This window comes from Aphelocoma coerulescens, unplaced genomic scaffold (assembly GCF_041296385.1).
Source record: "Aphelocoma coerulescens isolate FSJ_1873_10779 unplaced genomic scaffold, UR_Acoe_1.0 HiC_scaffold_186, whole genome shotgun sequence".
NCBI lineage: Eukaryota > Metazoa > Chordata > Aves > Passeriformes > Corvidae > Aphelocoma > Aphelocoma coerulescens.
The window spans coordinates 61,736-89,110 of record NW_027183534.1 but is presented as its reverse complement, the minus strand read 5'-3'; the positions used below and the strand labels follow the sequence as shown (position 1 = coordinate 89,110).

General features: G+C 66.3%; 2 protein-coding genes across 2 annotated transcripts; one reads left to right on the top strand and one right to left on the bottom strand.

The window, feature by feature from the left end:
- Positions 1-58: 58 nt before the first annotated feature.
- Positions 59-26,297, bottom strand: ARHGAP30 (Rho GTPase activating protein 30). The gene is made up of 14 exons (XM_068998889.1): positions 26,268-26,297; positions 25,404-25,728; positions 22,797-22,899; positions 16,945-17,089; positions 16,743-16,825; positions 16,531-16,638; positions 13,046-13,173; positions 10,759-10,894; positions 8,826-8,926; positions 8,641-8,737; positions 7,486-7,516; positions 5,632-5,968; positions 4,458-4,735; positions 59-3,088 (listed from the first exon to the last, which is right to left on the bottom strand). The coding sequence occupies exons 1-14, from the start codon at positions 26,295-26,297 to the stop codon at positions 59-61; spliced, it is 4,932 nt and encodes a 1,643-aa protein (XP_068854990.1).
- LOC138101042 (pulmonary surfactant-associated protein A-like) lies at positions 6,433-7,390 on the top strand. Its single transcript, XM_068998876.1, has 3 exons — positions 6,433-6,551; positions 6,871-6,946; positions 7,346-7,390. The coding sequence occupies exons 1-3, from the start codon at positions 6,433-6,435 to the stop codon at positions 7,388-7,390; spliced, it is 240 nt and encodes a 79-aa protein (XP_068854977.1).
- Positions 26,298-27,375: the final 1,078 nt, after the last annotated feature.

Here is a 27,375-nt window from a genome sequence, read left to right as displayed (position 1 = left end):
TTTTTCTTCTTTTTTCACCATTTCTTTGCCCTCCGCTCTGGGGGGGCCCCGCCCGCGCTCAGCGCTTGCCCCCCCCCATGGCCGCGCTCGGGGCTCCCGGGGGGGCTCTGGGGGGGTCCCACCCGGGGGGGCTCTCGGGGGTCCCGGGGGGTCCCAGGAGGGCACGGGCGAAGTGGGGTTTGGGGGGCACCACGGGCACGGCCCGGGCCAGCAGCACCCGGCCCCCCAAAATGGGGAGGGGGCGGCGGCAGCTGCGCGGGGGGAACGGGAGGGGCTCCAAGGATTTGGGGCGCCCGGCCCGGAGCAGTTTTGGGGTTCCGGCGGTGTCCCGGGATTTGGGGGGATCAGCCAGGATCGGCTCCAGGGATTTGGGGCGTCCGTCCCGGATCGGCTCCAGAGATTTGGGGGTGTCCCGGGATTTGGGGGGATCAGCCAGGATCGGATCCAGGGATTTGGGGCGTCCGTCCCGGATCGGCTCCAGAGATTTGGGGGTGTCCCGGGATTTGGGGGGATCAGCCAGGATCGGCTCCAGAGATTTGGGGGTGTCCCAGGATTTGGGGGGATCAGCCAGGATCGGCTCCAGGGGTCTGGGGGTGTCCCGGGATTTGGGGGCGTCATCCTGGATCACCTTCAGGGGGTTGGGGGTGTCCCGGGATTTGGGGGGATCAGCCAGGATCGGCTCCGAGGGTCTGGGGGTGTCCCGGGATTTGGGGGCGTCATCCTGGATCACCTTCAGGGGTTTGGGGGTGTCCCGGGATTTGGGGGGATCAGCCAGGATCGGCTCCAGGGATTTGGGGCGTCCGTCCCGGATCGGCTCCAGAGATTTGGGGGTGTCCCGGGATTTGGGGGGATCAGCCAGGATCGGCTCCGAGGGTCTGGGGGTGTCCCAGGATTTGGGGGGATCAGCCAGGATCGGCTCCGAGGGTCTGGGGGTGTCCCGGGATTTGGGGGGATCAGCCAGGATCGGCTCCAGGGGTCTGGGGGTGTCCCAGGATTTGGGGGGATCAGCCAGGATCGGCTCCAGGGATTTGGGGCGTCCGTCCTGGAGCAGCTCCAGGGGTCTGGGGGTGTCCCAGGATTTGGGGGGATCAGCCAGGATCAGCTCCAGGGATTTGGGGCATCCATCCCAAATCAGTTTTGGGGATCCAGCGGGGTCCTGGGGTTTGGGGGATTCATCCTGGATCAGCTCCAGGGGTCCCGGGGGGTCCCAGGATTTGGGGGCGTCATCCTGGATCGCCTTCAGGGGTCTGGGAGGCTCATCCCAGATCGGATCCAGGGTTTTGGGGGGCTCTGGGAATCGGGGGGGCTCATCCTGGATCAGCTCCAGGGTTTTGGGGGGCTCTGGGAATCGGGGGGGCTCATCCTGGATCAGCTCCAGGGATTTGTGGGGGTCACCCCAGCTCGGCTTTGGGGGTTTGGGGGTCTCCGGGGATTTGGGGGGCTCTGGGGGCCTGGGGGGCTTATCCTGGATCAGCTCCAGGGATTTGTGGGGGTCACCCCAGCTCGGCTCCAGGGATTTTGGGGGCTCCTCCTGGACCAGCTCGAGGGGGCCGGGGGGCTCTGGGCATCCAGGGAGCTCCGGAGATTTGGGGGGGTCAGCATAGATGGGCTCCAGGTTTTTGGGGGGCTCATCCTGGATAGAGTTCGGGGGTCTCGGGGGCACATCTTGAATCAACTCTGGGAATTTGGGGGGCTCCGAGATCCTGGGGGGCTCCGGCAATTGGGGATCCTGCTCCTGGCTCAGCTCCAGGTTTTTGGGGGGCTCATCCTGGATAGAGTTCGGGGGTCTCGGGGGCACATCTTGAATCAACTCCGGGAATTTGGGGGGCTCTGAGATCCTGGGGGGCTCCGGCAATTGGGAATCCTGCTCCTGGCTCAGCTCCAGGTTTTTGGGGGGCTCATCCCAGATCGGCTCCAGGTTTTTGGGGGAAGCTGCAGGGGCCGAGGCGGGGGGAGAGGGAGAAGTCGGGGTGACCCCGGGAGTGACCCCGACCCCATCCGGGACAACCTCGGGAACAACTCCAGGGATTGGGGGCTCCCGGGGGGGCTCTGCCGAGGACGGGGCTGGGGGAGACCCCTCTAAAACCCGGGAATTCCCCTCCCCCGGGATGAGGGGTCGGGATCCAGCTCCGTCCTCTCCCCCATTCCCAGCGGGATCCCCCTCGACCACCCCTCCCTCATCCCACACCCCCGTCTGGGATCCCTCCGCAGCCCCCTCCTCTTCACCCCCTTCCCCATGGGGGTCCCGGGGGGGGTCCCCTCCTCCCGGACCATCCTTTCCCAGGGGTTTTGGGGTCGGGATCTCCTCTGGGATCTCTGGGATTTTTGGGATCTTCAGGGTCTCTGGGATCTCTGGGATCTCTGGGACTTTTGGGATCTTCAGGATCTCCAAGGTCTCCGGGATCTCTGAGATCTCTGGGACTTTTGGGATCTTCAGGGTCTCTGGGATCTCTGAGATCTCTGGGACTTTTGGGATCTTCAGGATCTCCAAGGTCTCCGGGATCTCTGGGATCTCTGGGACTTTTGGGATCTCCAGGGTCTCTGGGATCTCTGGGACTTTTGGGATCTCCAGGGTCTCTGGGATCTCTGGGATCTTTGGGACTTTTGGGATCTTCAGGATCTCCAAGGTGTCTGGGATCTCTGGGATCTCTGGGACTTTTGGGATCTTCAGGGTCTCTGGGATCTCTGGGATCTCTGGGACTTTTGGGATCTCCAGGGTCTCTGGGATCTCTGGGATCTCTGGGACTTTTGGGATCTTCAGGATCTCCAAGGTCTCCGGGATCTCTGGGATCTCTGGGACTTTTGGGATCTCCAGGGTCTCTGGGATCTCTGGGACTTTTGGGATCTTCAGGACCTCCAAGGTCTCCGGGATCTCTGGGATCTCCGGGGCCATCCCCACGGCCGGGGGTCCCTCGGGGATGTCCGGGGCAGCCCCCAGCGGGCTGAGCTCGTCGTGGGCGCTCAGGAAGATTTCGTCGGAGTCGGAGTCGGGCTCGGAGGCGCCGGGAGCCAGGAAGAACATGTCCTGCTCCGTGCACTCCTCGATGGACAGGTAACCGGCCGGCTGCTCCGGCCACCGCTCGCCGGGCTGGGGGTGGGGGGGGGACAGGGCTGAGACCCCCGGGAATAGCTGGGACAGAGCCCCAGGATCCCAAGGATGTCACAGTGTTCCCCATCCCATCCCAAATTCCATCCCAAATTCCATCCCATCCCATCCCATCCTATCCCATCCCATCCCATATTCCATCTCAAACTCCATCCCATCCCATCCCATCCCATATTCTATCCCATCCCATCCCATCCCATATTCCATCCCATATTCCATCCCATCCCAAATTCGATCCCATCCCATCCCATATTCCATCCCATATTCCATCCCATATTCCATCCCATCCCATCCCATCCCATCCCATCCCATCCCATCCCATCCCATATTCTATCCCAAATTCCATCCCATCCCATCCCATATGCCATCCCATATTCCATCCCATCCCAAATTCCATCCCATCCCAAATTCCATCCCATGTTCCATCCCAAATTCCATCCCATCCCATATTCCATCCCATGTTCCGTCCCATCCCATCCCATCCCATATTCTATCCCAAATTCCATCCCATCCCAAATTCCATCCCATCCCATCCAATCCCATATTCCATCCCATCCCAAATTCCATCCCATCCCAAATTCCATCCCATATTCCGTCCCATATTCCATCCCATCCCATCCCATCCCATCCCATCCCATCCCATCCCATCCCATCCCATCCCATGTTCCATCCCAAATTCCATCCCATTCCATCACTTCCCATATTCCATCCCATCGCATCCCAAATTCTATCCCAAATTCCATCCCATCCCATCCCATCTCCCATCTCAAACTCCATCCCATCTCATATTCCATCCCATCCCATCCCATGTTCCATCCCAAATTCCATCCCATCCCATATTCCATCCCAAATTCCATCCCATATTCCATCCCATCCCATCCCATATTCCATCCCATCCCAAATTCCATCCCATCCCATCCCATCCCATCCCATCCCATCCCATATTCCATCTCATATTCCATTCCATCCCATGTTCCATCCCATATTGCATCCCATCCCATCCCAAATTCCATCCCAAATTCCATCCCATCCCATCCCATCCCATCCCATCCCATCCCATATTCCATCCCAAATTCCATCCCATCCCATCCCAAATTCCATCCCATCCCATCACATCCCATCCCATCCCATCCCATCCCATATTCCATCCCAAATTCCATCCCATCCCATCCCAAATTCCATCCCATCCCATATTCCATCCCATCCCAAATTCCATCCCATCCCATCCCATCCCATCCCATATTCCGTCCCAAATTCCATCCCATCCCACCCCATCCCAGTGCCCCCATCCCAAACCCTTCCCCCCCTCCCCGTCCCACCCCAAATCCCGGGAATGCCGCCAGGAACTCACGTTCATGAAGCCGCTCTCCATCCCCTCCTCCACGGCCGGGAACCCTTCCCCGATCCCGGGGCTCTCATCTCCGATCCCGGGGGTCCCATCTCCGATCCCGGGGGTCCCACCCCCGATCCCGGGGGTCCCATCCTCGATCCCGGGGGTCCCATCCTCGATCCCGGGGCTCGGCGCCGCCGCCTCCGCGTCCCCGCCGCCCTCCAGCCACGTCTCGGGGCAGTCCAGGAAGGCGAAGGAATCCCGGAGCTCCAGGGACAGCCGGGTCTGCTCCGCGTCCCCTGCGGGCAGAACGGGAGCGGTCGGTCCCGGGATCGTCCCCATCCCGGTGTTCCCCAGATCCCGGGGTCACCCCCATGCCGGTGTCACCCCCATCCCGGTGTCCTGCCCATCCCGGTGTCCCCCTGATCCCGGTGTCCTCCCCATCCCGGTGTCCCCCGAATCCCGGTGTCCTCCCCATCCCGGTGTCCCCCCGATCCCGGTGTCCCCCTGATCCCGGTGCCTCCCCATCCCGTTGTCCCCCAATCCCGGTGTCCTCCCAATCCCGGTGTCCCCCGGATCTCGGTGTCCTCCCCATCCCGGTGTCACCCGGATCCCGTTGTCCCCCAATCCCGGTGTCCCCCCGATCCCGGTGTCCCCCTGATCCCGGTGTCCTCCCCATCCTGGTGTTCTCCGATCCCGGTGTCCTCCCAATCCCGGTGTCCCCCGGATCTCGGTGTCCTCCCCATCCCGGCGTCCCCCGAATCCCGGTGTCCTCCCCATCCCGGTGTCCCCCCGATCCCGGTGTTCCCCAGATCCCGGTGTCCCCCGATCCCGTTGTCCCCCAATCCTGGTGTCCTCCCCATCCCGGTGTCCCCCCGATCCCGGTGTCACCTGGATCCCGGTGTCCTCCCCATCCCGGTGTTCCCCGATCCCGGTGTCCCCCAATGCCAGTGTCACCTGGATCCCGTTGTCCCCCGATCCCGGTGTCCCCCCGATCCCGGTGTCCCCCTGATCCCGGTGTACCCCCGATCCCGGTGTCCCCCTAATCCCGTTGTCCCCCCAATCCCGTTGTCCCCCCAATCCCGATGTCCCCCCGATCCCGCTGTCCTCCCCATCCCGTTATCCCCCCAATCCCGGTTTTCCCCCCGATCCCGTTGTCCCCAGATCCCACAGCGATCCCACAGCGGGATCTCACCGGAAGAGGACCGGGGGTCCCGTGCGGGCTCGGGGGGGCTGTCGGGACCCCGTTCCCGTTCCAGCGCGGGGCACGGCAGCCCGCGGGTGAGGCGGGACAGGTTGGAGGTGATGTGGAACGGGACGGTGACCGAGAAGGGGCCCGAGATGTGGAGCCCCGCACATTTCTCGGCGCGGGAGCGGCCGCAGAGCCCCGGCCCGGCCCGGGGGGCTTTGGGGGTGGTGGGCTCCGATTTGGTGCTGCTCTCGGCCGCCGCTTCCAGCGGCTCCTCCAGGCTCTCATCCAGCTCCGGGTGGGATTCCGGGAGCGCCGGGGCGGCGTCCGAGCTCTGCTGCCGCTGCGGCCGCAGCTTCACCGACAGCTTCGGGAGCAGCCCGGCGGTGTCCGCGCCTGGAAGGGGCGAGTCCGGAGCGGGCACGGGGTGCGGGGGGGTCCTGGGGTGCCGAGGGGGGGATCCCGGGGTGCTGGGAGGGTCCTGGGGTGCCGGGGGGATCCCGGGGTGCTGGGAGGGTCCCGGGGTGCCGGGGGGATCCCGGGGCGCGGGGGCATCCCGGGGTGCCGAGGGGGGTACCGGGATATGGGAGGGTCCCGGGGTGCCGGGGGGGATCCCGGGGTGCTGGGAGGGTCCCGGGATATGGGAGGGATCCCGGGGTGTGGGGGGATCCCGGGGCGCGGGGGGATTCCGGGGTGCCGGGGGGATCCCGGGGTGCCGAGGGGGGTCCCGGGGCGCGGGGGGATCCCGGGGTGTGGGGAGATCCTGGGGCGCGGGGGCATCCCAGGGTGCCGAGGGGGTACCGGGATATGGGAGGGATCCCGGGGTGCGGGGGGGTCTCGGGGTGCCGGGGGGGGGGAGTCCCGGGGTGCGGGGGGGATCCCGGGGTGCGGGGGGGATCCCGGGGTGCCGAGGGGGGGATCCCGGGGTGCTGGGAGGGTCCCGGGGCGCGGGGGGATCCCGGGGTGCTGGGGGGATCCCGGGGTGCCGAGGGGGGGATCCCGGGGTGCTGGGAGGGTCCCGGGGCGCGGGGGGATCCCGGGGTGCTGGGGGGGTCCCGGGGTGCCGGGGGGGATCCCGGGGCGCGGGGGCATCCCAGGGTGCCGAGGGGGGTACCGGGATATGGGAGGGATCCCAGGGTGCTGGGGGGGGTCCCGGGGTGCTGGGAGGGTCCCGGGGTGCGGGGGAGTCCCGGGGTGCGGGGGGGATCCCGGGGTGCCGAGGGGGGGATCCCGGGGTGCTGGGAGGGTCCCGGGGCGCGGGGGGATCCCGGGGTGCTGGGGGGATCCCGGGGTGCGGGGGGATCCCGGGGTGCCGAGGGGGGTACCGGGATATGGGAGGGATCCCGGGATGCCGAGGGGGGGATTCCGGGGTGCCGAGGGGGGTACCGGGATATGGGAGGGATCCCGGGGTGTGGGGGGATCCCGGGGCGCGGGGGGATCCCGGGGTGCCGAGGGGGTACCGGGATATGGGAGGGATCCCGGGGTGCCGAGGGGGGTCCCGGGGCGCGGGGGGGGGAGTCCCGGGGTGCCGGGGGAGTCCCGGGGTGCGGGGGGATTCCGGGGTGCCGGGGGGATCCCGGGGTGCCGAGGGGGTACCGGGATATGGGAGGGATCCCGGGGTGCCGAGGGGGGTCCCGGGGCGCGGGAGGATCCCGGGGTGCTGAGGGGGTACCGGGATATGGGAGGGATCCCGGGGTGCGGGGGGGTCTCGGGGTGCCAGGGGGGGGGGGGAGTCCCGGGGTGCGGGGGGATCCCGGGGTGCTGAGGGGGGGATCCCGGGGTGCTGGGAGGGTCCCGGGGCGCGGGGGGGTCTCGGGGTGCGGGGGGATCCCGGGATATGGGAGGGATCCCGGGGTGCACGGGGGGGGGGGTCCCGGGGCGAGGGAGGGTCCCGGGGTGCCGGGGGGGGTCCCGAGGTGCGGGGGGATCCCGGGGTGCCGGGGGGGTACCAGGATATGGGAGGGATCCCGGGGTGCCGAGGGGGGTCCCGGGGTGCCGAGGGGGAATCCCGGGGTGCCGTGGGGGGATCCCGGGGTGCCGGGGGGGATCCCAGGGGCTGGGGAGCGGATCCCGGGCTCCAGAGGGGATTTCAGGGTCCAGGGGAAGGTTTTGGGTCAGGAGGGGGTCCCGGAATCCCGAAGGAAGGGTCAGGGTCCAGAGGGGATCCCAGAATTTCATCCCACTGATCCCAGAACCCCATCCCATCCCCGCTCCACTTCCGCCATTCCCACCCTGGCCCAACGATCCCTCCTTGGGATCAGGGACAATCCCAAAGGATCAGAGGGACAATCCCAAAGGGATCAGAGGGACAATCCCTCGGGATCGGAGGGACAAATCCCAAGGGGTCGGAGGGACAATTCCCAAGGAGTTGGAGGGACAATCCCAAACGGTCAGAGGGACAATTCCCAAAGGATCAGAGGGACAATCCCAAAGGGTCAGAGGGACAATCCCAAAGGATCAGAGGGACAAATCCCGAGGGATCAGAGGGACAATTCCCAAAGGGTCAGAGGGACAATTCCAAGGGATCAGAGGGACAATCCCAAAGGATCAGAAGGACAAATCCCGAGGGATCAGAGAGACAATTCCCAAAGGGATCAGAGGGACAATCCCAAAGGGTCGGAGGGACAATCCCAAAGGATCAGAAGGACAATTCCCAAAGGGTCAGAGGGACAATCCCAAAGGATCAGAAGGACAATCCCAAAGGGTCAGAGGGACAATCCCAAAGGGCCAGGGACAATCCCAAAGGATCAGAGGGACAATTCCCAAAGGATCAGAAGGACAATTCCCAAAGGATCTGTGGGACAATCCCAAGGGATCAGAGGGACAATCCCAAAGGGATCAGAGGGACAATCCCAAAGGATCAGAGGGACAATTCCCAAAGGATCTGTGGGACAATCCCAAGGGATCAGAGGGACAATTCCCAAAGGGTCAGAGGGACAATCCCAAAGGGTCAGAAGGACAATCCCAAAGGATCAGAAGGACAATCCCAAGGGATCTGTGGGACAATCCCAAGGGATCAGAGGGTCCCTCTTACCAGGGGGTCCGGAGGGGCCGGAGCTGAGCGAGTCCATGCTCTTGGCCGGCCGCAGACTGACCTTCCCTCCCTTCTCCTCTGGGAATGGGGGCGGGAGAATGGGATTGGGGTGGATTTGGGAACACGACCACCCCCCCAATCCATGGGATCCCCCCGGAATTCCCACCTTTCTCCTCCGCCTTCCCCGGCTTCCGCTTGGCCTCGTGCCCAGAGCGGCCCAGGTTGAAGATGGATCTCCACTTCTTGGCCTTGAGGGAGCCCTTGCGCCTGTGGGGACACCTGGGATGCACCTGGGGCACACCTGGGCACAGCTGGGCACAGCTGGGGGGTGCCTGGATACACCTGGGGCACACCTGGGCACACCTGGGCACAGCTGGGGCACACCTGGGCACAGCTGGGGGTGCCTGGATACACCTGGGCTCACCTGGGGACACCTAGGGCACGCCTGGGGGCATCTGGGCACATCTGGGATACACCTGGGCTCACCTGGGGGCACCTGGATACACCTGGGGCACACCTGGGGACACCTGGGCTCACCTGGGGGCACCTGGATACACCTGGGGCACACCTGGGGACACCTAGGGCACACCTGGGGGCATCTGAGCACACCTGAGGGTGCCTGGGATACAGCTGGGGGCACCTGGATACACCTGGGGCACAGCTGGGCACATCTTGGGTCATCTGGGCACACCTGGGATACACCTGGGCACACCTGGGGGCACCTGGATACACCTGGGCTCACCTGGGGGCATGTGGGCACACCTGGACACACCTGGGATACACCTGGGATACACCTGGGCACACCTGGGGGCACCTGGATACACCTGGGGGCACCTGGGGTACACCTGGGGTACACCTGGATCATGCCCAGGTAGGACCACCTGAGCCACACCCCAGCTGGGGGGTTCCTGGGGGTCCCCGGGGTGGGCTGGGGGTGTCACCTGTCCCTGTTCCTGTCCCTGGGTGTCCCCGGGGTGCGCTGGGGGTGTCACCTGTCCCTGTCCCTGTCCCCAGGTGTCCCCGGGGTGGGGTGAGGGTGTCACCTGTCCCCAGGTGTCCCCGGGTGTCCCCAGGTGTCCCCGGGGTGGGGTGAGGGTGTCACCTGTCCCTGTCCCTGGGGGTCCCTAGGGTGGGCTGGGGGTGTCACCTGTCCCTGTCCGTGGGGGTCCCCAGGGTGGTCTGCGGGTGTCACCTGTCCCTGGGGGTCCCCGGGGTGGGCTGGGGGTGTCACCTGTCCCTGTCCCCAGGTGTCCCCAGGTGTCCCAGGGTGGGCTGGGGGTGTCACCCATCCCTGTCCCCAGGTGTCCCCGGGGTGCGCTGGGGGTGTCACCTGTCCCTGTCCCCGGGGTGGGCTGGGGGTGTCACCTGTCCCTGTCCCCTGGGTGTCCCTGGGGTGGGCTGGGGGTGTCACCTGTCCCTGTCCGTGGGGGTCCCCAGGGTGGTCTGCGGGTGTCACCTGTCCCTGGGGGTCCCCGGGGTGGGCTTGGGGTGTCACTTGTCCCTGTCCCCAGGTGTCCCCAGGTGTCCCCGGGGTGGGGTGAGGGTGTCACCTGTCCCTGTCCCTGGGGGTCCCTAGGGTGGGCTGGGGGTGTCACCTGTTCCTGTCCGTGGGGGTCCCCGGGGTGCGCTGGGGGTGTCACCTGTCCCTGTCCCCAGGTGTCCCCAGGTGTCCCCGGGGTGCGCTGGGGGTGTCACCTGTCCCTGTCCCCTGGGTGTCCCCGGGGTGGGCTGGGGGTGTCACCTGTCCCCAGGTGTCCCCAGGTGTCCCAGGGTGGGCTGGGGGTGTCACCTGTCCCTGTCCCCAGGTGTCCCCGGGGAGGGGTGAGGGTGTCACCTGTCCCTGTTCCTGTCCGTGGGGGTCCCCGGGGTGCGCTGGGGGTGTCACCTGTCCCTGTCCCCAGGGTGGGCCCGGGTGTCACCCGTCCCTGTCCCCTGGGTGTCCCCGGGGTGCGCTGGGGGTGTCACCTGTCCCCAGGTGTCCCCAGGTGTCCCAGGGTGGACTGGGGGTGTCACCTGTCCCTGTCCCTGTCCCCAGGTGTCCCCGGGGTGGGGTGAGGGTGTCACCTGTCCCCAGGTGTCCCCAGGTGTCCCAGCCGTACCTGTGCTCGCCGAGCTCGATGATGGTGTGGTAGGGCCGCATTTGGGGGGGTCCGTCCCCCTGGCTCAGCGCGGCCGGGACGTGCAGCGGGGGCGTCCCCCCGGGCAGCAGCAGCGAGCGACGGGGCGAGTCCCCACCTGGAGACCCCAAAAAAGGTGGGACAGTGTCACCCCAAAGACCCTCGGTGTCCCCTGGGGACCCCCAACCCAGGATCAAGGAGTGATGGGGGGAGTCCCCACCTGGAGACCCCAAAAAGGTGGGACAGTGTCACCCCGGGATTCCTGGGGAATCCCCAGGACCCCCAACCCAGGATCAGGGAGTGTCAGGGGGATTCCCCACCTGGAGACCCCAAAAAGTCACCCTGGGACCCCTGGGGAATCCCCCGGGACCCCAACCCAGGATCAGGGAGTGATGGGGGGAGTCCCCACCTGGAGACCCCAAAAAGGCGGGACAGTGTCACCCCGGGATCAGGGAATGTCAGGGGAATTCCACACATGGAGACCCCCAAAAAAAGGGGTGTCAGTGTCACCCCAAAGACCCTCGGTGTCCCCTGGGGACCCCCAACCCAGGATCAAGGAGTGATGGGGCGAATCCCCACCTGGAGACCCCAAAAAGTCACCCTGGGACCCCTGGAGAATCCCCGGGACCCCCAACCCAGGATCAGGGAGTGACGGGGGGATTCCCCACCTGGAGACCCCAAAAAGGTGGGACAGTGTCACCCCGGGATCAGGGAATGTCAGGGGAATTCCACACATGGAGACCCCCCAAAAAAGGGGTGTCCGTGTCCCACCAGGAACAGGGAACGCTGGGGTGAATCCCCACTGGGAGACCCCCAAATTGGGGTGTCCGTGTCCCACCGGGAACAGGGAACGCTGGGGTGAATCCCCACTGGGAGACCCCCAAATTGGGGTGTCCGTGTCCCACCAGGAACAGGGAACGCTGGGGTGAATCCCCACTGGGAGACCCCCAAATTGGGGTGTCCGTGTCCCACCGGGAACAGGGAACGCTGGGGTGAATCCCCACTGGGAGACCCCCAAATTGGGGTGTCCGTGTCCCACCGGGAACAGGGAACGCTGGGGTGAATCCCCACCGGGAGACCCCCAAATTGGGGTGTCCGTGTCCCACCGGGAACAGGGAACGCTGGGGTGAATCCCCACTGGGAGACCCCCAAATTGGGGTGTCCGTGTCCCACCGGGAACAGGGAACGCTGGGGTGAATCCCCACTGGGAGACCCCCAAATTGGGGTGTCCGTGTCCCACCGGGAACAGGGAACGCTGGGGTGAATCCCCACCGGGAGACCCCCAAATTGGGGTGTCCGTGTCCCACCGGGAACAGGGAACGCTGGGGTGAATCCCCACTGGGAGACCCTCAAATTGGGGTGTCCGTGTCCCACCGGGAACAGGGAACGCTGGGGTGAATCCCCACTGGGAGACCCCCAAATTGGGGTGTCCGTGTCCCACCGGGAACAGGGAACGCTGGGGTGAATCCCCACTGGGAGACCCCCAAATTGGGGTGTCCGTGTCCCACCGGGAACAGGGAACGCTGGGGTGAATCCCCACTGGGAGACCCCCAAATTGGGGTGTCCGTGTCCCACCGGGAACAGGGAACGCTGGGGTGAATCCCCACTGGGAGACCCCCAAATTGGGGTGTCCGTGTCCCACCAGGAACAGGGAACGCTGGGGTGAATCCCCACCGGGAGACCCCCAAATTGGGGTGTCCGTGTCCCACCAGGAACAGGGAACGCTGGGGTGAATCCCCACTGGGAGACCCCCAAATTGGGGTGTCCGTGTCCCACCGGGAACAGGGAACGCTGGGGTGAAGCCCCACCGGGAGACCCCCAAATTGGGGTGTCCGTGTCCCACCAGGAACAGGGAACGCTGGGGTGAATCCCCACTGGGAGACCCCCAAATTGGGGTGTCCGTGTCCCACCAGGAACAGGGAACGCTGGGGTGAATCCCCACTGGGAGACCCCCAAATTGGGGTGTCCGTGTCCCACCGGGAACAGGGAACGCTGGGGTGAATCCCCACTGGGAGGCCCCCAAATTGGGGTGTCCGTGTCCCACCGGGAACAGGGAACGCTGGGGTGAATCCCCACTGGGAGGCCCCCAAATTGGGGTGTCCGTGTCCCACCAGGAACAGGGAACGCTGGGGTGAATCCCCACTGGGAGGCCCCCAAATTGGGGTGTCCGTGTCCCACCAGGAACAGGGAACGCTGGGGTGAATCCCCACTGGGAGACCCCCGAATTGGGGTGTCCGTGACCCCCGTGCCCCCCGTGCCCCCCGGGTACCTCGGAGCGGGGCATCCCCGAAGAGCTGCTCCACGTGGGTGAGGATGAACTCCACCACGATGGACTGGACCCGCACCTCCATGAACGCGGCCGTGCCATTGAACCCCGAGGCCTCGATGTCCCTCGAGCTGGGGACAGCGGGGGGGGAACACGCGGGGTCACCCCGGGGTGGGGGGGACAGGTGGGGTCAGCTCGGGGTGAGGGGGACAGAGGGGGACAAGCGGGGTCAGCTGGGGGTGGGGGGACAGTGGGGGACACACGGGGTCACCTCGGGGTGGGGGGGACAGGTGGGGTCACCTCGGGGGGGGAGGACAGCAGGGGGTCAGCTCGGGGTAAGGGGGACAGAGGGGGACACGCGGGGTCAGCTCGGGGTGGGGGGGCATCGGGGGTCACCTCGGGGTGGGGGGGACGGGGAGGGACACGCGGGGTCAGCTCGGGGTGGGAGGGACAGGTGGGGTCAGCTCAGGGTGGGGGGGACAGAGGGGGTCAGCTCAGGGTGGGGGGGACACGCGGGGTCAGCTCGGGGTGGGGGTGACAGGTGGGGTCACCTCAGGGTGGGGGGAGAGAGGGGGACAAGCGGGGTCAGCTCGGGGTGGGGGGGACAGGTGGGGTCAGCTCAGGGTGGGAGGGAAAGTGGGGGACACACGGGGTCACCTGGGGGTGGAGGGACAGTGGGGGACACGCGGGGTCAGCTCAGGGTGGGGGGGACAGGTGGGGTCACCTCGGGGTGGGGGGGACAGAGGGGGACATGCGAGGTCACCTCGGGGTGCGGGGGACAGAGGGGGTCAGCTCAGGGTGGGGGGGACAGGTGGGGTCACCCTGGGGTGGGGGGGACAGGTGGGGTCAGCTCAGGGTGGGGGGGACAGAGGGGGTCAGCTCGGGGTGGGGGGGAAAGTGGGGGACACGTGGGGTCAGCTCAGGGTGGGGGGAGAGAGGGGGACATGTGGGGTCAGCTCGGGGTGGGGGGGCAGGGGCGTGGGATTGGGGGGATGGCATTGGGGGGATGGCATCGGGGGGATGGCATCGGGGGGATGGCATCGGGGGATGGCATTGGGGGGATGGCATTGGGGGGATGGCATCGGGGGGATGGCATCGGGGGGATGGAGGGTATGGCAGGGACAGGGGGATGGGATCAGAGAGATGATGGTGACAGGGATGCTGGGGACAGGGGGATGGCATCGGGGGGGTGGCATCGGGGAGATGGCATCGGGAGGGTGGCATCGGGGGGATGGCATCGGGGGGATGCTGGTGACAGGGCTGGCAGGGACAGGGGGAGAGCGGGGACATTCGGGCAGCGGGGACAGGGCTGGCGGGACGCGGGTGGCGATGCCAGTGACAAGGATGGCAAGAACCGGGATGTAGATGCCAGGGATGGCCGGAGAGGGGACAGCAGGGACAGAGCTGACGGGAACAAGGCTGGCGGTGCCAGGGCTGGCAGTGACGGGGCTGGGAGTGACAGGGCTGGCAGTGACAGGGGCTGGCAGTGACTGGGCTGGCAGTGACGGGGCTGGCAGTGACAGGGGCTGGCAGTGACGGGGCTGGCAGTGATGGGGCTGGCAGTGACGGGGCTGGCAGTGATGGGCCTGGCAGTGATGGGGCTGGCAGTGACGGGGCTGGCAGTGATGGGGCTGGCAGTGACGGGGCTGGCAGTGGCTGGCAGTGATGGGGCTGGCAGTGACGGGGCTGGCAGTGACAGGGGCTGGCAGTGACGGGGCTGGCAGTGACGGGGGCTGGCAGTGATGGGGTGGCAGTGACGGGGCTGGCAGTGATGGGGGCTGGCAGTGATGGGGGCTGGCAGTGATGGGGCTGGCAGTGACGGGGCTGGCAGTGATGGGGTGGCAGTGACGCGGCTGGCAGTGACAGGGGCTGGCAGTGATGGGGGCTGGCAGTGATGGGGCTGGCAGTGACAGGGCTGGCAGTGACGGGGCTGGCAGTGACAGGGGCTGGCAGTGGCTGGCAGTGGCAGGGCTGGCAGTGATGGGGTGGCAGTGACGGGGCTGGCAGTGACTGGCAGTGACGGGGTGGCAGTGACAGGGCCTGGCAGTGACGGGGCTGGCAGTGACTGGCAGTGACGGGGCTGGCAGTGATGGGCTGGCAGTGACAGGGGCTGGCAGTGGCTGGCAGTGGTGGGGCTGGCAGTGACGAGGCTGGCAGTGATGGGGTGGCAGTGACGGGGCTGGCATTGACGGGGCTGGCAGTGACGGGGGCTGGCAGTGATGGGGTGGCAGTGACGGGGCTGGCAGTGATGGGGTGGCAGTGACAGGGCTGGCAGTGGCTGGCAGTGGCAGGGCTGGCAGTGATGGGGTGGCAGTGGCGGGGTGGCAGTGACGGGGCTGGCAGTGACGGGGCTGGCAGTGACAGGGGCTGGCAGTGACGGGGCTGGCAGTGACTGGGCTGGCGGTGACTGGGCTGGCAGTGGCTGGCAGTGACGGGACTGGCATTGACGGGGGCTGGCAGTGATGGGGTGGCAGTGATGGGGCTGGCAGTGACGGGGTGGCAGTGATGGGGTGGCAGTGACGGGGCTGGCAGTGACAGGGGCTGGCAGTGATGGGGTGGCAGTGATGGGGTGGCAGTGACGGGGCTGGCAGTGACGGGGCTGGCAGTGACGGGGCTGGCAGTGGTGGGGCTGGCAGTGACGGGGTGGCAGTGATGGGGTGGCAGTGATGGGGTGGCAGTGACGGGGTGGCAGTGACGGGGCTGGCAGTGACGGGGCTGGCAGTGACGGGGCTGGCAGTGGTGGGGCTGGCAGTGACGGGGCTGGCAGTGATGGGGTGGCAGTGATGGGGTGGCAGTGACGGGGCTGGCAGTGGTGGGGCTGGCAGTGACGGGGTGGCAGTGACGGGGCTGGCAGTGGTGGGGTGGCAGTGATGGGGCTGGCAGTGACGGGGTGGCAGTGATGGGGTGGCAGTGACGGGGCTGGCAGTGACGGGGCTGGCAGTGACAGGGGCTGGCAGTGACGGGGCTGGCAGTGACGGGGCTGGCAGTGGTGGGGCTGGCAGTGACGGGGCTGGCAGTGATGGGGCTGGCAGTGATGGGGTGGCAGTGGTGGGGGCTGGCAGTGACGGGGCTGGCAGTGGTGGGCTGGCAGTGATGGGGCTGGCAGTGACGGGGTGGCAGTGGTGGGGTGGCAGTGACGGGGCTGGCAGTGACGGGGCTGGCAGTGATGGGCTGGCAGTGATGGGGCTGGCAGTGACGGGGCTGGCAGTGACGAGGCTGGCAGTGACAGGGCTGGCAGTGATGGGGTGGCAGTGACAGGGCTGGCAGTGACTGGCAGTGACAGGGCTGGCAGTGACAGGGGCTGACAGTGACGGGGCTGGCAGTGACTGGCAGTGACAGGGGCTGGCAGTGACTGGCAGTGACAGGACTGACATTGACGGGGCTGGCAGTGACTGGCAGTGCCGGCTCTGGCGGTACCAGTGCCGGTGATACCAGGGCTGCCAGTGGCAGGGCTGCCAGTGGCGGGGCTGTCCCCGCTATCCCCTCACCGCAGCAGGTTGGGTGCCCACACGATGGCCAGGTTCCGCGCGTGCATGTTGGTGCGGCCGCTGTGCCCGGCCATGCGCAGCAGGTGCCGCATCAGGAACTCCAGCGTCCTGCCACACCGGCCACACCTCAGCCACCGGGCCACCGGAGGGGCCACCGGAGGGGCCACCGGAGGGGCCACCGGGATGTCCCCACCCACCCCTCCCCCCTTCACCTGTAGTGAGGCACCGGCAGCTCCTTGAGCACCTCTTTGATCTTCACCAGCCGCGCCTCCTCCATCTGGATGGCCACGGCGTCCTGCGGGGACAGCGCGGCCACCAGCGCGGTGAGACGGCCACCAGCGGCGCTGGGGACGCTTTGGGGCCATTTGGGGATATTTGGGGGTATTTTGGGGATATTTGGGGGCAGGGACTGACGGCGAACTTGTCGTAGAGCTGGTAGGTGAGCAGCGGGTTGGGCAGCTCGCGGCAGTAGGCCTTGCACAGGGAGCTGACGCAGTGAACGTCCTGCAGGTAAACGGGCCGGGCCAGCTCCGGGCTGCGCTGGGCCTCGAACTCGGCGCTGCGGGGGGAGAGGGGATATGGGATTTGGGGTCGGGGATACGGGATTGGGGATTTGGGGTCGGGGATATGGGATTGGGGATTTGGGATCGGGGATATGGGATTGGGATCGGGAATATGGGATTGGGAATATGGGATTGGGATGGGCACTGGGATCAGGGTCTGGGCTGCGCTGAGCCTCGAACTCGGCGCTGCGGGGGGAGAGGGGATATGGGATGGGGATTTGGGGTCGGGGATATGGGATGGGGATTTGGGATCGGGGATATGGGATTGGGGATTTGGGATCGGGGATATGGGATGGGGATTTGGGAGCGGGGATATGGGATCGGATTTGGGATCGGGGATATGGGATTGGGATCAGGGTCTGGGCTGCGCTGGGCCTCGAACTCGGCGCTGCGGGGGGAGCGGGGATATGGGATCGGGATTTGGGGTCGGGGATATGGGATGGGGATTTGGGAGGGGGATATGGGATCGGATTTGGGATCGGGGATATGGGATTGGGATCAGGGTCTGGGCTGCGCTGGGCCTCGAACTCGGCGCTGCGGGGGGAGCGGGGATATGGGATCGGGATTTGGGGTCGGGGATATGGGATCAGGATCGGGAATATGGGATTGGAAATATGGGATCGGGAATATGGGCATTGGGATGGGCACTGGGATCAGGGTCTGGGCTGCGCTGAGCCTCGAACTCGGCGCTGCGGGGGGAGCAGGGATATGGGATCGGGATTTGGGGTCGGGGATACGGGATTGGGGATTTGGGGTCGGGGATATGGGATTGGGATCGGGAATATGGGATCAGGAATATGGGACTGGGATTTGGGATCGGGGTCTGGGCTGCGCTGGGCCTCGAACTCGGCGCTGTGGGGGGAGCGGGGATATGGGATTTGGGGTCGGGGATATGGGATTGGGATTTGGGGTCGGGGATATGGGATTGGGGATTTGGGATCGGGGATATGGGATTGGGGATTTGGGATCGGGGATATGGGATTGGGATCGGGAATATGGGATTGGGAATATGGGATTGGGATGGGCACTGGGATCAGGGTCTGGGCTGCGCTGAGCCTCGAACTCGGCGCTGCGGGGGGAGAGGGGATATGGGATGGGGATTTGGGGTCGGGGATATGGGATGGGGATTTGGGATCGGGGATATGGGATTGGGGATTTGGGATCGGGGATATGGGATGGGGATTTGGGAGCGGGGATATGGGATCGGATTTGGGATCGGGGATATGGGATTGGGATCAGGGTCTGGGCTGCGCTGGGCCTCGAACTCGGCGCTGCGGGGGGAGCGGGGATATGGGATCGGGATTTGGGGTCGGGGATATGGGATGGGGATTTGGGAGGGGGATATGGGATCGGATTTGGGATCGGGGATATGGGATTGGGATCAGGGTCTGGGCTGCGCTGGGCCTCGAACTCGGCGCTGCGGGGGGAGCGGGGATATGGGATCGGGATTTGGGGTCGGGGATATGGGATCAGGATCGGGAATATGGGATTGGAAATATGGGATCGGGAATATGGGCATTGGGATGGGCACTGGGATCAGGGTCTGGGCTGCGCTGAGCCTCGAACTCGGCGCTGCGGGGGGAGCAGGGATATGGGATCGGGATTTGGGGTCGGGGATACGGGATTGGGGATTTGGGGTCGGGGATATGGGATTGGGATCGGGAATATGGGATCAGGAATATGGGACTGGGATTTGGGATCGGGGTCTGGGCTGCGCTGGGCCTCGAACTCGGCGCTGTGGGGGGAGCGGGGATATGGGATTTGGGATCGGGGATATGGGATTGGGAATATGGGATTGGGATTTAGGATCGGGGATATGGGATCGGGATTTGGGATCGGGAATATGGGATCGGGAATATGGGATCAGGAATATGGGATCGGGATTTGGGATCGGGAATATGGGATTGGGAATATGGGATTGGGATTTGGGGTCGGGGATATGGGATTGGGATTTGGGATCGGGAATATGGGATTGGGATTTGGGGTCGGGGATATGGGATTGGGATTTGGGATCGGGGATATGGGATCGGGGATTTGGGGTCGGGGATATGGGATGGGGATTTGGGATCGGGGATATGGGATTGGGATCGGGAATATGGGATCAGGAATATGGGACTGGGATTTGGGATCGGGGTCTGGGCTGCGCTGGGCCTCGAACTCGGCGCTGCGGGGGGAGCGGGGATATGGGATCGGGATTTGGGGTCGGGGATATGGGATTGGGATTTGGGATCGGGGATTTGGGATCGGGAATATGGGACTGGAATGGGGCATTGGGATCGGGAATATGGGCATTGGGATGGGCACTGGGATCAGGGTCTGGGCTGCGCTGAGCCTCGAACTCAGCGCTGCGAGGGGATCGGGAATATGGGATTGGGATTTGGGATCGGGGATATGGGATTGGGATTTGGGATCGGGGACATGGGATTGGGATCGTGAATATGGGATTGGGAATATGGGATTGGGATGGGCACTGGGATCAGGGTCTGGGCTGCGCTGGGCCTCGAACTCGGCGCTGCGAGGGGATCGGGAATAGGGCATCGGGATCGGGAATATGGCATCGGGAATATGGGATTGGGACTGGGATTTGGGGTTTGGGAATAGGGGGTTTGGGATCAGGGTCCGGGTTGTGCTGTGCCTCGAACTCTGCACTGGGATGGGATTGGGATTGGGATTGGGATTGGGATTGGTGTGTGGGGTATGGACTGGGGGAGAAGGGGACATGGGGACATGGGGACATGGGGACATGGGGACAGGGGGACGGGGGGACAGGGGGACGGGGGGACAGGGGGACATGGGGACATGGGGACATGGGGACAGGGGGACACGGGGACATGGGGACAAGGGGACAGGGGACAGGGGGACATGGGGACATGGGGACAGGGGGACGGGGGGACAGGGGGACATGGGGACATGGGGACAAGGGGACAGGGGACAGGGGACAGGGGGACATGGGGACAGGGGGACATAGGGACATGGGGACATAGGGACATGGGGACAGCCGGAAAGCGGGGTCAGAGACATGGGGACAGTGGGACAGGGGGACAAGGGGACACGGGGACATGGGGACGGGGGATGGCTGGGTCGCCCTCCCTGGGACAGGGGGGCCAGGGTTGGGATGGGAGGGGGCCCTGGGGTGGGGGTGGGGGGACAGGGATGGAGGGGACAGGGGGAGGTGCCAGGGACACCGAGGATGTGGGAAAAGCTGGCACAGGAGGATCCTGGGCACAGGGGGACACTGGGGACATCATTGGGGACATCATTGGGGACACAGAGGACCCCGGCAATTCTGGGGTTCCCCAGGAATAGGGGAGAACTCAGGGGAAAGAAGCAAAAGAGGGAAAAACTGACCCAAAACCGGGGAGGGTGGAAGAGAACGGGCAGGAAAACCCCAAAACCAATAAAGAGGGGAAAAGGGAAGGAAAGGAGCGGGGGAAGAGGGGCCGGAGCGGGGTGGGGGGAAGGGAAGGGGCCGGGGGGAGGGGGGAGGGGGCTGGATCCGGCGGCTCCCCACGGGGTGGGGGAGAAATGGGGCTTTGGGGGGGAGGGGGAGGGGGTCCTGTGGCCCATCCCCCCCCCCGGCCCTGTCACCCCAAGTCCGGTCCCATCCCCGGTTCCGCCTGATTTTATCCCAGCCCTGTCCCCTCCCTCCCTCTCAGTCCCGGCATCCTCCAGTCTCCACCCCCATCCCATCCCATCCCATCCCATCCCATCCCATCCCACCCCACCCCATCCCATCCCATCCCCATCCCCATCCCAATCTCGACCCCCGATCTGTCCCCATCTCGATCCCCACTCCGTCCCCGCTCCCGCTCCCGATCCCGATCCCGCCCCGTTCCCGATCCCGATCCTGCTCCCGATCCCGCCCCGTTCCCATCCTGCTCCCAAACCCCATCCCCGCTCCGTCCCCATCCTGATCTCCGCCCCATCCCGATCCCGATCCCGCTCCCGATCCCGCCCCGTTCCCATCCCGCTCCCGATCCCGCTCCCGATCCCGCCCCGTTCCCTTCCCGATCCCGCTCCCGATCCCGCCCCGTTCCCATCCCGATCCTGCTCCCGATCCCGCCCCGTTCCCTTCCCGATCCCGCTCCCGCTCCCGATCCCGCCCCGTTCCCATCCCGATCCCGCCCCGTTCCCGTTCCCGTTCCCGATCCCGATCTCGCCCCGTTCCCTTCCCGATCCCGCTCCCGCTCCCGCTCCCGATCCCGCCCCGTTCCCATCCTGCTCCCGACCCGCTCCCGATCCCGCCCCGTTCCCATCCCGATCCCGATCCCGATCCCGATCCCCATCCCGATCCCCATCCCGATCCCCATCCCGATCCCGCTCCCGCCCCGTTCCCATCCTGCTCCCGACCCGCTCCCGATCCCGCCCCGTTCCCATCCCGATCCCGATCCCGATCCCCATCCCGATCCCCATCCCGATCCCCATCCCGATCCCGCTCCCGATCCCGCCCCATTCCCATCCCGCTCCCGATCCCCATCCCCGCTCCGTCCCCATCCCGATCTCCGTCCCCATCCCGATCTCCGCCCCATCCCGATCCCGATCCCGCCCCATTCCCATCCCGATCCCGCTCCCGATCCCGCCCCGTTCCCGTTCCCGATCCCGATCTCGCCCCGTTCCCTTCCCGATCCCGCTCCCGCTCCCGATCCCGCCCCGTTCCCGTTCCCGCTCCCGATCCCGCCCCGTTCCCATCCCGATCCCGCCCCGTTCCCGTTCCCGATCCCGATCTCGCCCCGTTCCCTTCCCGATCCCGCTCCCGCTCCCGCTCCCGATCCCGCCCCGTTCCCATCCCGCTCCCGATCCCGCCCCGTTCCCTTCCCGATCCCGCTCCCGATCCCGCCCCGTTCCCATCCTGCTCCCGATCCCCATCCCCGCTCCGTCCCCATCCCGATCTCCGTCCCCATCCCGATCTCCGCCCCATCCCGATCCCGATCCCGATCCCGCCCCATTCCCATCCCGATCCTGCTCCCGATCCCGCCCCGTTCCCTTCCCGATCCCGCTCCCGCTCCCGATCCCGCCCCGTTCCCATCCCGATCCCGCCCCGTTCCCGTTCCCGTTCCCGATCCCGATCTCGCCCCGTTCCCTTCCCGATCCCGCTCCCGCTCCCGCTCCCGATCCCGCCCCGTTCCCATCCTGCTCCCGACCCGCTCCCGATCCCGCCCCGTTCCCATCCCGATCCCGATCCCGATCCCGATCCCCATCCCGATCCCCATCCCGATCCCCATCCCGATCCCGCTCCCGCCCCGTTCCCATCCTGCTCCCGACCCGCTCCCGATCCCGCCCCGTTCCCATCCCGATCCCGATCCCGATCCCCATCCCGATCCCCATCCCGATCCCCATCCCGATCCCGCTCCCGATCCCGCCCCATTCCCATCCCGCTCCCGATCCCCATCCCCGCTCCGTCCCCATCCCGATCTCCGCCCCATCCCGATCCTGCTCCCGGATCCCGCTCCCCATCCCTGCCCCGTCCCCATCCCGATCCCGATGCCGCTCCCGCCCCACCCGGTGCCCGGTGCCCTCTGCCCGCTGCCCACTGCCCGGTGCCCTCTGCCCGCCGCCCTCTGCCCTCTGCCCTCTGCCCGCTGCCCTCTGCCCGCTGCCCTCTGCCCGCTGCCCGGTGCCCGCTGCCCTCTGCCCACTGCCCTCTGCCCTCTGCCCGCTGCCCGCTGCCCTCTGCCCGCCGCCCGCCGCCCGCCGCCCGCTGACCGCAGCCGCTGGATGTTGGAGGACACCCCGGACAGGCGGTAGATGCCATCGACCACCCCGTGCTGCTCCACGAACTCCGTGCAGCTCCGGAGCACCTGCGGCACTGCGGGACACGGACCGCGATCCCACGGGATCCCACCGAGCCCGGATCCACCAGGATCCCACCGAGCCCGGATCCCGTGGGGTCTGACTGAGCCCGGATCCCACTGAGCCCAGCTGAGCCCGGGTCTGACTGAGCCTGGATCCCACTGAGCCCAACTGAGCCTGGATCCAAGAGCATCCAACTGATCCCGGATCCCACAGAGCCCAGCTGAGCCCGGGTCTGACTGAGCCTGGATCCCACAGAGCCCAACTGAGCCCGGGTCTGACAGGGTCTGACTGAGCCTGGATCCCACCGAGCCCAGCTGAGCCCAGGTCTGACTGAGCCTGGATCCCACAGAGCCCAACTGAGCCCGGGTCTGACTGAGCCTGGATCCCACCGAGCCCGGCTGAGCCCAGGTCTGACTGAGCCTGGATCCCACAGAGCCCAGCTGAGCCCAGGTCTGACTGAGCCTGGATCCCACAGAGCCCAACTGAGCCCGGGTCTGACAGGGTCTGACTGAGCCTGGATCCCACTGAGCCCAACTGAGCCTGGATCCAAGAGCATCCAACTGATCCCGGATCCCACAGAGCCCAGCTGAGCCCAGGTCTGACAGGGTCTGACTGAGCCTGGATCCCACTGAGCCCAGCTGAGCCCAGATCTAAGAGCATCCAGCTGATCCCAGATCCCACAGAGCCCAGCTGAGCCTGGATCCCACTGAGCATCCAACTGATCCCAGATCCGAGAGCATCCAGCTGATCCCAGATCCCACAGAGCCCAGCTGAGCCTGGATCCCACTGAGTCCGACCGATCCCGGATCCGAGAGCATCCAGCTGATCCCAGATCCCACAGAGCCCTACTGAGCCCAGATCCAAGAGCATCCAAGTGATCTCGGATCTGCCAGAGCCCAACTGACCCTGGTTCCTACAGAACCCAGCTGATCCTGGATCCATCAGCACCCACCAGATCCCGTCCCCAGCTCCAGATCCCAAATCCACCGACACCCACCTGATCCCAAACCCGAATCCTGGATCTGGCATCACCCACCTGGGCCCAGTCCTGGCCCCACCAGTGCCAGGGGAATGGGGAGGACCTCGGCCACCACCCCAGGTGTCCCCAGAGTCCCTGCACCAGTCCTGGGCCAGCAGCTCCGCAGGGGTGGGGACACGGGATCCCCATGGGTGGGGACACCAACTTCATAGGGATGTGGCCACCGACTCCCAGGGGATGGGGCCACCGAGTCCACAAGGGTGGGGCCACTGTGGGGTCATCAGCTCTGCAGGGACAAGGCCACAGACCCCACAGGGAGGGGCCAGCAACGCCACATCGGGACCACTGATTCCACAGGGACAAGGCCACCACATCCCAAAGGATGGAGCCACCAAATCCCAAAGGGTGGAGCCACCAAACCCACAGGGATGAGGCCACCACATCCCAAAGGATGAGGCCACCAACCCCACAGCGATGAGGCCACCAAATCCCAAAGGATGAGGCCACCAAATCCCAAAGGATGAGGCCACCAAATCCCAAAGGATGGAGCCACCAACCCCACAGGGATGGAGCCACCAAATCCCAAAGGATGGAGCCACTAACCCCACAGGGATGGAGCCACCAAATCCCAAAGGATGGAGCCACTAACCCCACAGGGATGGAGCCACCAAATCCCAAAGGATGGAGCCACCAACCCCACAGCGATGAGGCCACCAAATCCCAAAGGGTGGAGCCACCAACCCCACAGGGATGAGGCCACCACATCCTGAAGGATGAGGCCACCAACCCCACGAGGATGAGGCCACCAAATCCCAAAGGATGAGGCCACCAACCCCACGGGGATGGAGCCACCAAATTCCAAAGGATGGAGCCACCAAATCCCGAAAGATGAGGCCACCAACCCCACAGGGATGAGGCCACCAAATCCCAAAGGGTGGAGCCACCAAATCCCAAAGGATGAGGCCACCAACCCCACGGGGATGAGGCCACCAAATCCCAAAGGATGGAGCCACCAAATCCCAAAAGATGAGGCCACCAAATCCCAAAGGATGAGGCCACCAACCCCACGGGGATGAGGCCACCAAATCCCAAAGGATGGAGCCACCAAATCCCAAAAGATGAGGCCACCAAATCCCAAAGGATGAGGCCACCAACCCCACAGCGATGAGGCCACCAAATTCCAAAGGATGGAGCCACCAAATCCCGAAAGATGAGGCCACCAAATCCCAAAGGATGGAGCCACCAACCCCACAGCAATGAGGCCACCAAATCCTGAAGGATGAGGCCACCAAATCCCAAAGGACGGAGCCCCCAGCACCAACCCCCCTGAGATTGAAGCCCCACCGAGCTCCAACCCCCCCAAATCCCGGCAGAGCCTCGGTGGCCACGGCGCTTCCTGGAGCGGCGATGACGCAACGCGTGGCGCAAGTCCCCCTCCCGTCCCCTCTGGGGCCCCCTCCCCGCTTCCGTCGGTGGCCCCGGTGGCCCCGGTGGCCCCCCGGAGGGCTCGGGGGGCCGGGTTGGGTGCTGGCACTCACCGTCCTGCCCCGAGCGCTGGAGATGCTCGCGGAGGTCGCAGCCGAAGAGCCGCTCCCGGGAGCCGCCCTTGCGCCTCGCCCGCTGCCGGGCCTTGAGCGCCAGGGACATGGGGCCACGGGGCCACGGGGCCGGGGCCACCACGGGGCCGGCGCTGGCGACACGGCCGGGGCCACCACGGGGGCCACGCCAGGGGGGTCCCGGGGCCGTCCCCGCGAGGGTGACAGGAAGGCGGAGGCCGCGCTCGAGGCGCTTCCTGCTCCCGTGGCCGCGAAACCGCGGCGAGGGCGGGGACGCCTGCGCACACGCGTGTGCAAGGGACACGCCCTGGGGACATGGGGACACGGGGGTGTGCAAGGGACACGCCCTGGGGACACACGGGTGTGCAAGGGACACGCCCTGGGGACATGGGGACACGGGGGTGTGCAAGGGACACGCCCTGGGGACATGTGAGTGTGCAAGGGACACACCCTGGGGACACAGGGGTGTGCAAGGGACACGCCCTGGGGACATGGGGACACGGGGATGTGCAAGGGACACACCCTGGGGATGTGAGTGTGCAAGGGACACACCCTGGGGACACACGGGTGTGCAAGGGACATGTCCTGGGGACATAGGGACACTTGGGTGTGCAAGGGACACGCCCTGGGGATATGGGGACACATGGGTGTGCAAGGGACACGCCCTGGGGACACACGGGTGTGCAAGGGACACACCCTGGGGATATGGGGACAATGGAGTGTGCAAGGGACACGCCCTGGGGACATGGGGACACACGGGTGTGCAAGGGACACGCCCTGGGGACATGGGGACACGGGGGTGTGCAAGGGACACGCCCTGGGGATGTGAGTGTGCAAGGGACACACCCTGGGGACACACGGGTGTGCAAGGGACATGTCCTGGGGACATGGGGACACTTGGGTGTGCAAGGGACATGCCCTGGGGACACACGGGTGTGCAAGGGACACACCCTGGGGATATGGGGACAATGGAGTGTGCAAGGGACACGCCCTGGGGACATGGGGACACGGGGGTGTGCAAGGGACACGCCCTGGGGATGTGAGTGTGCAAGGGACACGCCCTGGGGACACACGGGTGTGCAAGGGACACGCCCTGGCGATGTGAGTGTGCAAGGGACACTCCCTGGGGATGTGAGTGTGCAAGGGACACACCCTGGGGACACACGGGTGTGCAAGGGACACGCCCTGGGGACACTGGAGTGTGCAAGGGACATGCCCTGGGGACACATGGGTGTGCAAGGGACACACCCTGGGGACATGGGGACACCCGGGTGTGCAAAGGGACACGTGAGTGTGCAAGGGGACACGCCCACAGGAGCCGGGCTGGGGACACAGGCGCGTGTGCAAGGCGCTCGAGCCTCGCCCTTGCACGTGCCTTGCACACCCGCGGGCGCTGCCGGTGGCTCGCACGCCCCTGCTCGCCCTCGCTCGCCCTCGCACGCCCTCGCTCACCCTTACACGCCCCTGCTTGCCCTTGCACGCCCTTGCATGCCCTTGCACGCCCCTGCTCACCCCTGCTTGCCCTCGCTCGCCCTTGCACGCCCCCGCTTGCCCTCGCACGCCTTCGCACGCCTTCGCTCGCCCTCGCTCGCCCCTGCTCGCCCCTGCTCGCCCTCCCTCACCCTCGCTCGCCCTCGCTCACCCTTGCTTGCCCCTGCTCGCCCTCGCTCGCCCTCGCTCGCCCTCGCACGCCCTCGCTCACCCCTGCTCGCCCCTGCTCGCCCTTGCACGCCCCTGCTCACCCTTGCTCGCCCCTGCTCACCCCTGCTCACCCCTGCTCGCCCTTGCACACCCCTGCTCACCCTTACACGTCCCTGCTCGCCCCTGCTCGCCCTCCCTCGCCCTTGCTCGCCCCTGCTCGCCCCTGCTCGCCCCTGCTTGCCCTCGCTCGCCCTCGCTCGCCCTCGCTCACCCCCGCTCGCCCTTGCACGCCCCTGCTCGCCCCTGCTCACCC